Source organism: Protopterus annectens, chromosome 6.part0 (genome assembly GCF_019279795.1).
Source record: "Protopterus annectens isolate FY-2018-M chromosome 6.part0, PAN1.0, whole genome shotgun sequence".
Classification (NCBI taxonomy): domain Eukaryota; kingdom Metazoa; phylum Chordata; order Ceratodontiformes; family Protopteridae; genus Protopterus; species Protopterus annectens.
In genome coordinates, this window is record NC_056737.1 from 1,120,196,948 (window position 1) to 1,120,212,629 (window position 15,682).

Here is a 15,682-nt window from a genome sequence, read left to right on the forward strand (position 1 = left end):
AGTGAATACACTCGAACATCTACATTTATGGTAAGTGTACACAACTGTACTTTATGTGTTACATAAACAAGCAGGGGGGTACACATTCTTATCCCCTCTGCAGACTAGCCATGGCATTGTGGAACACAGCCTTGAGCTACCAAGTGCACCTACAAGGTCAGTTCCTGCCAGGAAAATTAAATACACTGGCAGACGGACTAAGCAGAAACCTCATGGACCCACACGAGTGGAAACTGGAACCAAGGATTTTCAACATGTTGACAAGCAAATGGGAGAGCCTAGCTATAGACCTGTTTGCCTCTCCCCAGAACTACCAGTTGGACAAATTTTGCACAAGGACTCCCCACAAACAAGCCTGGAAAGTGGATGCTCTGTCCTTCAGCTGAAAAAAACTATCAGTCTATGCCTTCCCACCCTGCCTCTGCTCTCCAAAGTACTACTAAAAATCAAACAGGACAAACCAAGGATGATTTTGATTGTTCCAGACTGGCCACGCCGACACTGGTACCCCCTCCTGCTCCATGTGTCACAGTTATCTCCATGGCACCTGCCTCAGACTCCTTCCCTGCTGTCTCAGCAGGAGAACCAGATTCTGCACCCTCAGCTTCTAACACTGAACCTTGCAGCCTGGCTAATTACTTAATCTCTCCTTTGCCATCCCTCAGCAAACCTGTGATAGATATCATTTTAGAAGCAAGGAGGCCTAGTAATAGAAAATCTTATGCTGAAAAATGGAAAAGATTCTGTGCCTGGAACCAGTCTCAAGGGAAGATGAGCACAGCAGTGCCCAATATACCTCAGATTTTACAATATTTAACTGAGATGCCTCACAAGGGCCTGTCTTTTTCCTCCATTAAAGTCCACGCCTCAGCCATTTCAGCTCATTATAACACAGAACCTCCCCTCTTCTCTCATCCACTGCTCAAGCAGTTCCTCAGAGGGGCCAAAAATTTGAGACCACCCAGGAGAGCTCCAACCCCAGCCTGGGACCTTAACTTTGTCTTGGAGAAACTCACTCTACCTCCTTTTGAGCCAGCTGCTACTGCAGACCTAAAAATTTCTTTCTTGGAAAACATCTTTCATTTTAGCAATCTTTCTTGGAAAACATCTTTCCTTTTAACAATCACTTCAGCTAGAAGGGTATCTGAATTACAGGCCCTTATGGCAGTGGAGCCATTCATCATCTTTCATGCGGACAGGGTGTCCCTCAGAACCAATCCATCCTTCATGCCCAAAGTGGTATCCAGTGTGGCTCTTAGTCAGTCCATTCATTTGCCAACCTTCTTTCCCAATCCACAGAATAAAGGGGAACGGATACTGTATTCCTTAGTTCTGCACAGACAACTTAGATTCTATTTGGACAGGACTAAACCTCAAAGGAAATCTGAACAACTGCTGGTGGCATTTGCTGCAGGGGCAGAGGGGAAGGCTATTTCAAAGCAACCTGTTTCTAAATGGATAAACCATTGCATTCATTTCTGCTATAAGCACCATGGAAAGCCTATCCCCCAGGGGATCAGACCTCAATCCTCCAGGGATGCATCTACCTCTACAGCCTTTCTCAGAGGCGTCCCTACCAGGGACATCCTAGAAGCTGCTACCTGGATTTCTGTACATACTTTCACCAAGCATTATCATTTGCAAATTTTCTCTAAATCCAGAGCTGGCTTTGCCACTGCAGTCTTGCAGGGCCTTATTGCTGACCCTAATGCTATCTAAATTCCTCCTCCCAACCATAGCTTTGGGAATCTACCCAAATGTAATGACTGCAACAGTGAAACATGAAGAACATAGTACAGTTGTGTACACTTACCATAAATATAGATGTTCCAGTGTATTCACTGTTGCAGTCCTGGTTTCCCCCCCTCCAGCCCCCTAACTTCTTTTGGCTATACCTCTACTTTCCTTTACTATGCTTAAAAGCCTTTTTGGTGTGTTTGCTTTTTTGTTGGAGGTATTTATTTGTGCTTTTATATTTAATTGCTTCCCATTAGGGGGGCACCTGACATCTGGGGCAAGAAAAACTGATGTAATGGTGTTGGCTGCATGTTTTAGACCCCTGACGAACTAATGTCATGGAAGAAGGGACAGCAACCGATGCAGGACCCAAGACTTTGTTAATCAGGCCGACTGAGGGCTACCTGCAAGCAGATAACCCAAATGTAATGACTGCAACAGTGAATGCACTCGAACATCTACATTCATGGTAAGTGTACACAACTGTACTTTATACCTAACTGGGGCATTTTCACAAACACACACACACACACACACACACACACACACACACACACACACACACACACACACACACACACACACACACAAAGACACACCTTCTGCCTACAACCATTAAAACATTTCTTCTGCTTGCAGCTGTAGGTAAATAGGTAAAAGAAGCTTCCACACACACACAGTAAAGGTAATCACATAAATATAAACATTAAAAACAGATTCTCCTGTCTGCTGCAGCCCTTAAATAAGTAAAAAGTTTCTCCTGCAGTCATTACATAAGTAAAAGAAGCTGCCATTTGTCTTCCACGCATATATAGGTTTACATTTACAATTACATTTTTTTACCTGGAAGCGGAGCCGAGTCGGGGAAGAAAGATGTGCTGTGCACTGACAGACCGGTCTGCAGAAGCTGATGTTATCATGCACGCCCTGCACGTGATGACATCAGAAGTAAAAAAAAAAAAAAACAGGCAATTTGGAAATTAAAGGGGCCATGCGAGAATTCGTGGCACCCCAATATTTTGCCCTCAAAACCAGTATTTACAGAGGAATTCTGTACGGTTTAGAGGTATAGCTGTGATGCTGAAAAACCTCAAACATCCTTGCATTTTCCATTGTGGTATTTTGTAGTGAGATAAGGTTTAAATTGCCACCCCCAGCCTACTCCTTAAATTCTTTTTTTCTTTTGTCAGAAACAGTTGAATATTCACAGTTTTATAGCAAAACACATACTAAATTATCAGAAAGAAAAATGTGAAATTTACAAAATGTATTTTGCAGACTGCCAACATCAGAGAAAACTTCAAAATATTTTCAGTTTCTGTACATTTTAAACGTACTGCAAACTGATTTTGTTATTCTAGCTGTACTTCTGCACATCTGATCTTTTGGTGTCTGCATTCCTGCTGTTACTCATAAAAGGAGTACAAATCAAACAAGTCTTACTTATTATCAGATGTTAAAAGTACAAAAAAAATTGATGTTCAGTTTTAATGGTGCAGGAGTTTTCATTGTGATTCACCTGACCGTTGTGGTCTAATTTGAACTTGTATTTTCTTTTTTGGATAGTGAAGTATTTCCTGATAAAAAGTTAAGGTTTAACGGATACCAGAAAACATAATGCACCTACAGCTTTGTTAACTTTTTTATTAGTTTCTGATGAGTAATTCGTATTTTTCTATTTGTGAAGGAACCAAGTGGGCAGCAGCAGGCAGTTCCAGTGGAAACCTCCGGTGAACACTCTCCTTACGCTTACCAACAAAATAAGTAAACGTTAGGTGAGTTCCTTTTTTAGGTGCATCAGTTTAAACATTGGGCAAGTTCCTTTGTCAGGTGGAGCGGTTTAAATTAAGTTCCTTTGTTATGTGGATCGGTTTAAATGTTAGCTAAGTTCCTTTGTTAAGTGGATCGGTTTAAACGTTGGGTAAGTCCTTCGTTAGGTGGATCGGTTTAAGTGATTTGATTTTTGCACAGTTATTAATGGAGTGGCACTCTTAATTGCTAGGTTTTTATTTTATTTAATTTATTTACACTTTCTTGATTGAGTCAGTCCCACTAGGTCAGTGGCCTCTTTTCAGGGGAAATCAGAGGTGGTATTCACACTGACTGGGGAAATTTGGACAGGGCACCACTGAACTTCCCCGTACTCTTTTCAGTTGGAAAAGTGTTCATATAATAAAGCAACCCTTACTGTTTTAATAACTGCCATGAGATCTTTTACATTCACTTGAACTACTACCAACTCCGGCAGAATGGGCCTCGGTTTAACATCTCTTCAGAAAGATGGCATTCTCAGGTGTGCAACCACTCCCTTTAAACTGCAGTGATGGTCAATATTAGAAAACTAATACAACTACCTGGTGTGGGAATACAGCCCTCAACCTTCTGCATCAAAGTACTGCAACGGAAGCAGATAATTTAATTTTCAGCCTTCCGATCATTAATAGCTGAACGTAGTGTCACATTGTGTACCTTATTCCTGTACAACAAAACAGCAAGAGAACAGTCCTCATAGCTCATACAACTGATGATGTTCTTCGTGTTTCACTGTTGCAGTCATCACACTTGGGTTATCTGCCTGCAGGTAGCCCTCAGTCGGCCCGAATAGCAGAGTCTTGGGATTTCTGCATCGGATGCTGTCGCCTCATCCATGACGTCGGGTCATCAGGGGTATAAAACATGCAGCCGGCGCCATTACATCAGCTTTTCTTGCTGCATGGGAGCCCAAAGCAGAAGCAGTTCACAAGTGCCGGTCGGCAGCTGCCTGAAATTTTTGTTTTTCGAGTTTCAAACCTGAAGTCTTCTAAAGCGAAGTACCCCATTGGGGATCCTTTTTTCTTGCTCTAGCCAATGTCAGAAAAAGTTAACAATAGTCTTGCCTGTGGAAAGCAAATACCTCACAGAGATTTTCATTCTTGCTGCATCGCCTGTTTAGGCCCAGATCACGACGTTCCTCGCTCTCGGTTTTGTGCCTTGTTCAACGCCCGAACTATTCATCGTCGGGCTATTTTTGTCTCTAAATTCTTTCGCTGTCGTTCTCTATATTCCAAAATGGCTTCGGTAAGCCATCTGACTACCGATCTTCCGAAAAAATGCAAAGATAAAGACAGAGACAGACCGCATAGGTCCAAAATTGCCAACAGCGCTTCCGTTAAGCTAGTCACCAGTCCGCCGGTACTCAGTGAGGCACTTTCGCAGACCCTGTTACCCGCTTCTACAGATTAGCAGGCCTCTACTGAGACCGATTCGGAGTCCGGTATGCCGCGAGATGCTTCTTTGACTATGGAACCTGCGGATGTCTCTACCTTGGATGGGTCCAGAGCCGCTGTGAAGGCACTGGCTGCTGAGGGTGTATTCAGACCTTCTGATGTTTGTATTAAACTGACTACATTGTTAATGACTAAATTTACCGAATTTCTCAGGCCCAGAGTTCGCACTACGCCTAGGAAACTGACGACCAAAGCACATTCTTAAGATCCCATACCACAGAAACAAATGCTAAGAATGGCTGAAGACCTTATTACTTTAATTAGGGGAGGCCAGCCTTCCTCCTCTAAAAGACAAAGAATTGATTTTCCTTCTGATTCTTCAGACCATGAGTCTGATAACTCTGGACCCCTGTGATTACCAATACATACTCTTTATCTACCTATGAGGACTCAGATTTTATTTATTTTATTTATTTATTTTATTTTACATTTGTTGACTGGGCTAGTCCAGCTGGATCAATCTCCATTTTCAGTGGAGGCCCGGGGAGAAAAGCTCCAATGATGAAAGCAAGATAATAAAAATAAACATATACAATTAGCTCAAAAGCAATGAGCAAAAATATGAAGATTTTAGTACAAGTAATACAAATCTAAAAAGAGAACAAATAAAACCAACTAAAGTAATAAGTAAGGGATTAACTACCTTCAATATATAATAAATAAGACATAAATATAAAAGACGATTAAAAAAAATTTTTTTTTTTTTTTACATATATGAGAACAGTAGTATCTAGAAAGACATTAAGTCATTTGTAGTCAGAGAAAATAGTATAGTGGTGAAGAATGAGATGCAGAGGATTCAATTCCCTCAGCCCCCCCCCCCCCCCCCCGAGGACTTTTCTTTTTGTGAAACCTTGCATACCCCAAGAGAGCATTTCCTCTGGGAATGCCAGGACTACCCACAGTCCAAAAAGAGACTCGGGGAATTTTTAGACTTGCCTCAACATAGGCCTCTATCTATTCCCCCTGTCCTGGATATTGTAGATGATGTCTTCATGGAATCTAGCCTTACCTCTGATACTTTACCACCTGCACCTAGAAAGCCTGACAGATACTACAGAGTACCTGACTCTCACAAATTTCTCTTTAAAAATCCCACTGCGGATCCAGAGACCATTTCCCAGGGACCTAAAGGTATTAAGACTTCTACAGCCAAAAACACTACCTCTTCGGACAGGGATTCTGGGGCTCTTGACAGATGGACTAAGAAGATATGTACCTCTGCAACTCTTGCCATCAGGGCTTTAAATTGCCAGTTTCACATTTTGAAGTACCAGCAGCATATTGTTGATCTAATTAAACAAAAAAATGTTGATTCCTGATTCGGCAGAAAATAAGGACTTACAAGACTTAATGCATTCTGCAAACCAAGTTGGTAAACATACTTTGCAGTGTGGTTTTGATGCCTTAGAAGCATCATACAGGGCTGCTGTTACTGGGTCTGTTCTGAGAAGGCATGCTTGGCTGAAGGAACAAATCTTGCCGGACCATGTCAAGGCAAAATTACTTGATTTTCCATTAAACCAAGAATGTTTGGCTCTAAAGCAGAAGAGATTCTTAAAAAGATGGAGGAAAAAGCTAAATCCATGCAAACCATTAAAGATTTCTTACAGGTACAGCCACCTAGATTCAGTAGGCATTGACCTTCAAAAAACTGGTCCTTTCCAGTCCCTTCCAGACCTTCTCAGCCCAAACCCAGGGGCAACAGACCACAAAGACTACAGTCTCAGGGTATGTGCATATCTGAACATTGGAGTGCTCCCTCCTCAAAAACTGGGAGTGGTAAGCCACCCGCCTATGGAAACATTTCACAGTGGCTTGTCCTTAATCCTTCCCAGCCATGCCCAAGTACTTGCACCCTAGGAAGAAAACTTGCCCTGCATGCAAAAATCTGGGAGTATATTACCCAGGACTGAAGTGTCTTAAACATTGTATCCCAGGAATACAGATTCTATTTCCACTCTCTGCCAACCCAAAACGGATTGCCAGACCTTCCTCCAAACCAGTGGACAGAGGCCCAAAAACAAGAACTTTCTCTTCTCAGTATCAGGACTATTCAACCTGTGCCAACAGAGCAAAGGGGACAGGGTTTCTACTCCAGGCTGTTCCTGGTGCCAAGGAAAAAGAACTCTTGGTGCCTTATTCTGGATCTGTCATCCCTAAACACCTTCCTGTTGGTACCAAAATTCAAAATGGTTACACTCCAGCAGCTCCTTCCATCGCTAGCCAAGGACTCCTGGCTAGTCACCCTAGACTTAAAAGAAGCTTATCTGCACATCCCCCATAAGGAAAGCTTGCAGGAAATGTCTACATTTCAGAGCAGGCTCTGTGCACTGTCAGTTCTCTGCACTTCCGTTTGGCTTATATACTGCGCCCAGGGTATTCACAAAGTGCCTGGCTCCAGCCATTGCTTACCGCAGGCAGAGAAATAGTCAAATTTACCCATACTTGGACGATTGCCTGATTCAGGTGGACAGTCAGGAATTGCTACTTCAGCACCTGATGTTTGTAAAGAGACTCCTAACCTCTCTGGGGTATACCATCAACGAAAATAAATCACATCTGGAAACCAGCCAAAAGATTGTATTCCTGGGAGCAAGCTTGAACACAGCTTCCCAGATGGCATTCCTCACTCCAGAAAAGCAGGTTTATTTGGCAACTTATTTCAAACTACTGGCCACCCAAACCCAGCTATCTGCAAGAAAAATACTACAAGCTATAGGGTTCATGGCCTCATGTATTCTACTGATATGAGGAAACTTCAGTGGTACTTAAAAAGTCTCTGGTGTCAACATTCCCAGGACCTGGAAGCAGTGATTCCTATCATTCTTTGCCTAAGGACAGAGTTCCTTTGGTGGGCAGAGGCTTGCAACCACAACAAGGGACTCCCTTTCTCACAAACCCCACCATCCAAACTCTGACAACAGACGCATCAGACTGTGCATGGGGGGCTCACATGGCAGACAAATGCATTCAAGACAAATGGAGCCCAGGACAAATTCACCTGCATATCAATCAAAAAGAATTGTTAGCTGTACAGAATGCACTGACAGCCGTCAAATACCTTATCCTGCTAGTATAACTCCTGATAGACAGACAACACCACAGTTTTGTGGTACATAAACAACCAGGGGGAAACTCACTCCTACCCACTCTGCAGGTTAGCCATGGCTCTGTGGAACAAAGCCTTAAGCAACCAAGTGCACCTGCAAGCTCAATTTCTGCCAGGCAAACATAATTCACTGACAGATGACTTAAGCAGAAATCTAATGGACCCACGCAAGGGGAAACTGGAACCAAACTCATTCAAATGTCTAATACACAGGTGGGGAACACCAGAGGTGGACCTCTTTGCATCCCCCCAAAACCATCAACCAAACAAGTTTTGCACCAGAATTCCCCACAGCCAAGCTTGAAAAGTGGATTCCCTCTCCTTCACATGGGGAAAAACCTCTCAATCTATACCTTTTCCCCTCTTCCTCTCCTTCCAAAAGTACTCCTCAAGATCAAACAGGACAGGCCAAGGACAATCCTTATTGCAACCAGCCTGGCCACGTCAGCACTGGTACCTACTCCTATGCAGTCTGGCACCTACAGCAGATGCCTTCTCTGCTGTCCCAGGAGAAGGCACAGATTTTGCATCCTCAGCTGCAAACCCTGAACTTGGCAGCTTGGCTTATTCCCTGAATACATCACCAGCAACCCTCAGCAAACAGGTGCTGGAAGTTATCCTTGAGGCCAGGAGCCCCAGTACTTGGAAATCCTATTCAGAAAAATGGAATAGATACTGTTCTTGGAGCCAGTCTCAAGGGAAGGACACAGCCATGCCCTCCTTGCCTCAAATCCTAGATTACCTAGCAGAGCTGCTCCACAAAGGCCTATCCTTCTCTTCAATTAAGATTCATGCTTCTGCCATCTCAGTTCATTAGAATACTGAGCCACCCCTGTTCTCTCACCCTCTGATCAAACAGTTCCTGAGGGGAGCTAACAATTTAAGACCCCCAAGGAGAGCTCCCACTCCTGCCTGGGACCTTAAATTTGTACTAGAGAAGCTCACGCTTCTCCCTTTTGAGCCTGTTGCTACAGCAGAGTTAAAAATCCTCTCTTAGAAAATAGCCTTACTGCTAGCCATCACTTCAGCAAGAAGAGTGTCTGAGCAGGCCCTTATGGCTGTGGAACCGTTCATTATCTTCCATACGGACAGGGTTTCTCTCAGGACTAACCCATCTTTTATGCCCAAGGTGGTATCCAGTGTGGCTTAAAACCAATCCATCCATTTGCCAACCTTTTTTCCTAATCCTCAGAATAAAGGGGAAAGGATCCTGCACTCCTTGGATGTGCACAGACAGCTCAGGTTCTACCTTGACAGGACTAAACCTTTCAGAAAATCTGACCAGCTGCTAGTCAGCTTTGCTACAGGGGCAGAGGGCAAGGCCATTTTGAAACTTGTTTAGGCCCAGACCACAGCATCCCCCGTTGTCGCTTCTGTGCTTTGTTCAGTGCCAGAACTATCCATCGTCGGGCCCTTATTATAGCCAGATATTTTCGTTTAAAGTTCTCAAATTCTGATATGGCTTCAGTAAGCCATCTGACAGCAGATCTTCTGAAAAAACATAAAGATAAAGACACAGACAGACCTGCACAGGTCCAAACCTACTGACAACGCTTCTGTTAAGCTAGTCATCAGTCCTCCATTACTCAGTGAGGTGCTTTCGCAGCCCCTGATGCCCGCTTCAGTTGAGAGACCTTTTCGGAGTCCGGTATGCCGTAAAACTCTTCTTCGACTAAGGATCCTGCGATTGTCTCTACCTTGGATGGGTCCAGAGCCACTGAGTAGGCACTGGCTTCCAAGGAAGTCCTTCGCACTACCAAATCTAGGCACAAACTGACGTCTTCTTTCGCGACTACCATTCTTTCAAAAACGACCGAGTGTCTTAGGCCCAAGGTTCGAGCCACACCCAAGAAACCGACGACCCACTCTCAGGCGCCTGCTACCTTGCCTCAGTCTCAAATGCTTAAAATAGCAGAAGACCTTATCATGCTGATCAGGGGAAGCCAAGCTACCCTCTCAAAAAGGAAAAGAGATCTGTCCATTGTAGTTTTGTCTGAACAAGAGTCAGATGAATCTGATGCATATGACTATGAAGACATGCAATCCTTCTCCACTTATGAGGATTCTGATGCAGAGGACTCTATTCCTTCAGCTCTCTCCCCCAGAGAATTTTTCATTTGGGGAAACCCTGCATACTTTAAGGAAGCATTTCCAACGGGAGAGTCAGGACTACCCTCAGTCTAAAAAGAGACTCAAGGAATTCCTAGATCTTCTGCAACACAACCCTTGGGCTTCCCCCCCAGTCCTGGATGTTGTGGAGGATGTTTTCCTTAAATCCTGACAGCCTTCCCCCTGCTCCCAGAAAACCAAACAGGTACTATAGAGTCCCTGACTCACACAAATATCTTTTTAAAAATCCAACAGCTGACTCCGAGGTCATTTCTCAAGGGCCAAAAGGGATCAAAGCAACCTATGTTAAGAATCCCACCCCCCTCACACAGGGATTCCAGAGCATTGGACAGATGGGGAAAAAAGTATACACCTCAGCTACTCTTGCTCTCAGGGCACTAAATTGTCAGTTCCATATGCTGAAATTTCAGCAACATACCTTAGAACTCCTTAAACAAAAAATGTCTTCCTTTCCTGCTTGGGCAGAATCTAAAGATTTACAAGACTTAATGCATTCTGCAAGTCAAGTAACTAAACACATTTTGCACTGTGGTTTTGACGCCCTCGAAGCTTCTTGCAGAGCAGCAGTCACTGGATCTGTCATTAGAAGGCATGCATGGCTTAAGGAACAACCTCTGCCAGATCATGTCAAATCTAAATTGTTGGATGCCCCCTTGCACAAAGATAACTTGTTTGGCACTAAGGCAGAAGAGGTTTTAAAAAGATGGAAGAAAAAGAAAAATCTATGCAAACAATTAAGGATTTCTTACAGGTCCATCCCCCTAGGTTCAGCAGGCATTGGTCCTTTCCTCCTCTGAGTTAACCGACCCAGCATAGGCCCTGTGGAAACAGACCCCCCCAGATGGCAGCCTCAGAGAATGCAGAGATCTAAGCAGTGGACTACCTCCACTTCAAAACCAGGGAGTTCTACGCCACCCCCTTATGGTAAGAACTCACAATGACTCACCTCCTCCACCCCCCTCTTTGCCCACCTTCACTTACCCCTAGGAGGAAAACTCTTCTTTCACTCAAGCACCTGGGCCACCATTACCAAGGACCAATGGGTTATGAGTGTTGTGTCTCAGGGATACAGATTTTCCTTCCACACCCTTCCAACTCCAAAAGAGTTCCCAGATCTACTATCAAATCATTGGGCAGAGGCTCAAAAGCAAATCCTATCCCTGCTCTCTGTGAGGGCAGTAGAGCACATTCCTGCAGAACAGATAGGCCAAGGCTTCTACTCCAGACTTTTTCTGGTGCTCAGAAAAGAGGGCACCTGGCACCCCATCCTCGATCTATCCATTCTAAACACCTTCCTGGTGATCCCCAAATTCAAAATGCTCACCCTCCAGCAGCTGCTACCCATGCTCTCCAAGGAAGCTTGGCTAGCCACCCTAGATCTAAAAGAGGCCTACCTCCACATTCCTATCAGGGAATCATGCAGGAAATATCTCTGCTTCAGGGCAGGATCTCAACATGTTCAGTTATCTGTGTTTCCCTTTGGCTTATCTACTGCTCTCAGGGTTTTCACAAAATGTCTGGCTCCGGCCATTGCCTTTTGCAGACAAAGAAATTTTAAAATTTACCCATACTTAGATGACTGACTTATTCAAGCAGACAGCCAGGAAAAGCTGCTCAAGCACCTGGCCTTTGTAAAGACCCTACTAACCTCCCTAGGGCACACAGTCAGCAAAAAGAAATCCAAACAGGTGCCCACCCAAAGGATAATCTTCCTAGGAGCAAGTCTGGACACAGCATCCTAGATGGCATACCTTACACCAGAGAAACAAATTTTCCTGACAGCCTACTTCTCTCAACTAGTCACCAGGCCCCAGCTATCTGCAAGGAATCCTGAAAGCTCTGGGGTTCATGGCATCTTACGTACTACTCATTCCATATGCCAGACTGCATATGAGGAAACTTCAGTGGTACTTAAAAAGCCTTTGGTGTCAACACTCTCAAGACCTAGAAACTCTTCTACCTATATTTCCTTGCCTCAGAAAGGAATTTCTTTGGTGGGCAACACCATGCTCCCACAACAAAGGACTGCCCTTCTTCCCACCCCCTGCCACCCAGACCCTCACCACAGACGTGTCAGACTACACTTGGGGTGCACACCTGGATGGCATGTGCATACAGGGCCAGTGGAACCCACAGTAAGTCCCTCTGCACTTCAATCAAAAAGAGATCTGTACAGCACACTTTGATAGCTTTTAAACCCCCTCTCTCTCCAGGGGTTCTCCTGATAAAAACAGACAACACCATTGTGATGTGCTACATCATCAAGCAGGGAGGGACTCACTCCAACACTCTATGCAGGCTAGCCATGACCCTTTGGCTCACAGCCTCTTCCATGCAACAGCAGCTGTTAGCACAATTCCTACCAGGCTCTCTTAACTCTGGCAGACCAGTTAAGTAGAAACTTTCTGGACCCACATGATTGGCAACTCAACAGAAGTACCTTCACTCTAATAACTCAGAAATGGGGAACCCCAAAGGTTGACCTCTTTGCCTCCCACACCAACCATCAACTCAGCAAATTCTGCACCAGGGAGCATCACTGCATGGCTTGGAAAGTGGATGCCCTGTCCTTCCCCTGAGTCAGTCTATCGGTCTATGCCTTTCCCCCCTACCTCTCATCACTAGGGTACTGCTCAAAATAAGGGAGGAAAAACCAAGGTCAATTATTATAGCTCCAGACTGGCCCCAACAAGACTGATACCCCTTGCTGCGCAGCCTATCTTTGCTGCCTCCATGGCATCTTCCTCAGATTCCAAACCTCCTGACCCAGAGGGAAGGGGAATTCTTGCATCCCCAATTGCAGACACTCAATTTGGCAGCTTGGTGTATTCCCTGACCCCGAACCAATCTGCCTTCCTCAGTAAACAGGTTCTGGATGTTTCCTTGAGGCCAGATGTCCTAGCACCAAAAAGTCTTGTGCAGATAAATGAAAAAGGTTCTGCACCTGGATCCAGGCTAAGGGAGCCAATACAGCACAGCCCTCCATCCCTCATCCTGGATTACTGAGCTGACCTGCTACACAGTGGTCTATCTTTCTCCTCTATAAAAATACATGCCTCTGCTATTTCTGCTTATTTTCCCACTGAGCAGCCCCTTTTCTCACACCCTTTGATCAAACACTTCCTCAGAGGGGCTAGCAACTTGAGGCCCCCCCCAGAAGGGCGCCAACACCAGCATGGGACCGTAACTTTGTCTTGGAAAAGCTCACCCTGCCCCCTTTCAAACCATCTTTTTATGCAGAGCTAAAATTTCTCTACTGGAAGACAGCATTCCTTCTGGCCATCACTTCAGCCAGAAGAGTCTTCCATGCTGACAGGGTATCCCTCAGAACTAATCTGTCCTTCATGCACAAAGTGGTGACCAATGTGACTGTCAACCATTCCATTCATTTGCCCACCTTCTTTCCTAATCCCCAGAACAAGGGAAAAAGGATTCTGCATTCTCTAGATGTGCACAGACAGCTCAGATTCTATCTGGACAGGAATAAATCCTTCAGAAAGTCTGATCAGTTGCTGGTTAGCTTTGCTACAGGGGCATAAGGCAAAGCCATCTCCAAGCAAACCATTTAAAAATGGATAGCACACTGCATCCATTTTGGCTATGAACAGCATAGAAAGCCTCCCCAAGGGGGTCAGGACACACTCCACCAGAGCAGCCTCCACCTCTGCAGCTTTCCTCAGAGGAGTCCACACCAGGGACATCCTGGACGCTGCCACCTGGACATCTGTTCACACTTTTACCAAGCATTACCACCTGCCTCTCTTCTCCAAATTCAGGGCAGGGTTTGCCTCTGCAGTCTTGCAGGGGATCCTAGCCAGCCCCTAGTTTCCTTGACTGCCTCCACCCATTTTCTCAGCTTTGGGAATCTACCCACATGTAATGACTGCAACAGTGAAACACGAAGAACATAGTACAGTTGTGTACACTTACCATAAATGTAGATGTTCGAGTGTCTTCACTGTTGCACTCCTGGTTTCCCTCCCTCCGTCCCCCTTTTTCTTACCTTTCTTCCTTGTTGTTCTCCTTTCCTTACAAGGGATGTATTGGTATTTATTTTCCACTGGTGGGGTTCTTCCACCAGAACCTGGCCTCCTACTTTGGGAGCTCCTGACAGGTTAGGGCAAGAAAAACTGATATAATGGCGTCAGCTGCCTTACTTTATACTACTGACGACCTGACATCAGCCCTCAAGCGACAGCAACTGAGACAGAAATACTAAGTCTGTGGTATTCGGGCCGGCCGAGGGCTACCCTGGCAGGGATATCCCAAATGTGATGGCTGCAACAGTGAATACACTCGAACATCTACATTTATGGTACGTGTACACAACTGTACTTTTCTCATTACACTCTTCACTGTTTGGACAGCTGGCCCACTTGCTCATTCAGTTATGCATGTTGCATATCTGAATTCCGTCTTGTGCACACATTTGATGAATTCCTGACAGATGTTCTTCATGTTTCACTGTTGCAGTCATTACATTTGGGTAATCTGCTGGCAGGTTGCCCTCAGTCGGCCTGAATTCCAAAGTCTTGGGTCCTGTGTCGGTTGCTGTCTCCTCTTCCATGACGTCAGGTCGTCAGGGATATAAAACATGCATACCATTTTCTTTAGTCTTTCTTGCTGCGCGGTGCCCAAAGCAGAAGCATTTCGCAAGTGCCGGTCGGCCGACTACAGAAATGTTCGAGTTTGAGTTTCAGAACCGAAGTCTTCACTACAGCTAAGTACCCCGTTGGGGAAACTTTTTTCTTGCTTCTTACCGATGTTAGAAAAAGTTAATAATTGTATTACTTGTGGGAAGCAAATACCTCATAAGGATTTCCATTTATACTGTATTCCTTGCCTAGGCCCTCATCACAATGTGCCTGGCTGTCAGTTTTGTACTAGATTTAACCAATGCACTATTAAGCGTCGGTATATTTTTGCATCTAAGTATTTTGGAAACAGATTTAATTACTTAGAAATGTCATCGGATAGCAACTCGACTACCAGAGTACATAAAAACACAAAGAAAAGGACAGAGAAAGGCAGTCGAGATCCAAAACCAATGACAAAGCTTCTCCTAAGCCAGTCGCTGGTTCACAGGTACTCATGAGGCACTTTTGCAGCCCCTGATACCCACTACCTTCCAGTCGCAGGCATCTACTGACACCCCTCTGGAGTCCGGCATGCCGCAAGATACTCAAGGTATTGGACCGACGGCTGTATCTCCCTCTGATGGGTCCAGAGCCGCTGAGCAGGCACCGGCTTCTGAGGGTGTATACAGACCTCAACATTTATATATCAAACCGACAACAGCTGCAAAACCAAAGGCAAAGATAACTTTTAAAACTAAAAAAATGATGCCTGAGCTACGTGCACAGGCCTCTGTGCCTAAAAAACAGATGATCAAAATGGCTGAAGACCTTATTACCTTGATCAGGTACCCATCCCCCTC

At 44.8% G+C, this 15,682-nt stretch overlaps 1 protein-coding gene across 14 annotated transcripts in view; it reads left to right on the forward strand.

Moving 5' to 3' along the window:
- The window catches only part of RBMS1 (RNA binding motif single stranded interacting protein 1), a 1,922,565-nt gene that overhangs the window by 1,891,071 nt on the left and 15,812 nt on the right, over positions 1 to 15,682 (forward strand). For 13 of the 14 annotated variants that reach the window (XM_044074729.1, XM_044074730.1, XM_044074736.1 and 10 more), the window contains one exon: positions 3,425 to 3,512. The exons of the other annotated variant lie outside the window; for it this stretch is intronic. In XM_044074729.1, coding sequence (XP_043930664.1) covers positions 3,425 to 3,505 — 81 coding nt within the window. In that variant the 3' untranslated portion in view covers positions 3,506 to 3,512. The remainder of the gene's footprint in view (positions 1 to 3,424; positions 3,513 to 15,682) is intronic. 14 annotated transcript variants of the gene reach the window in all.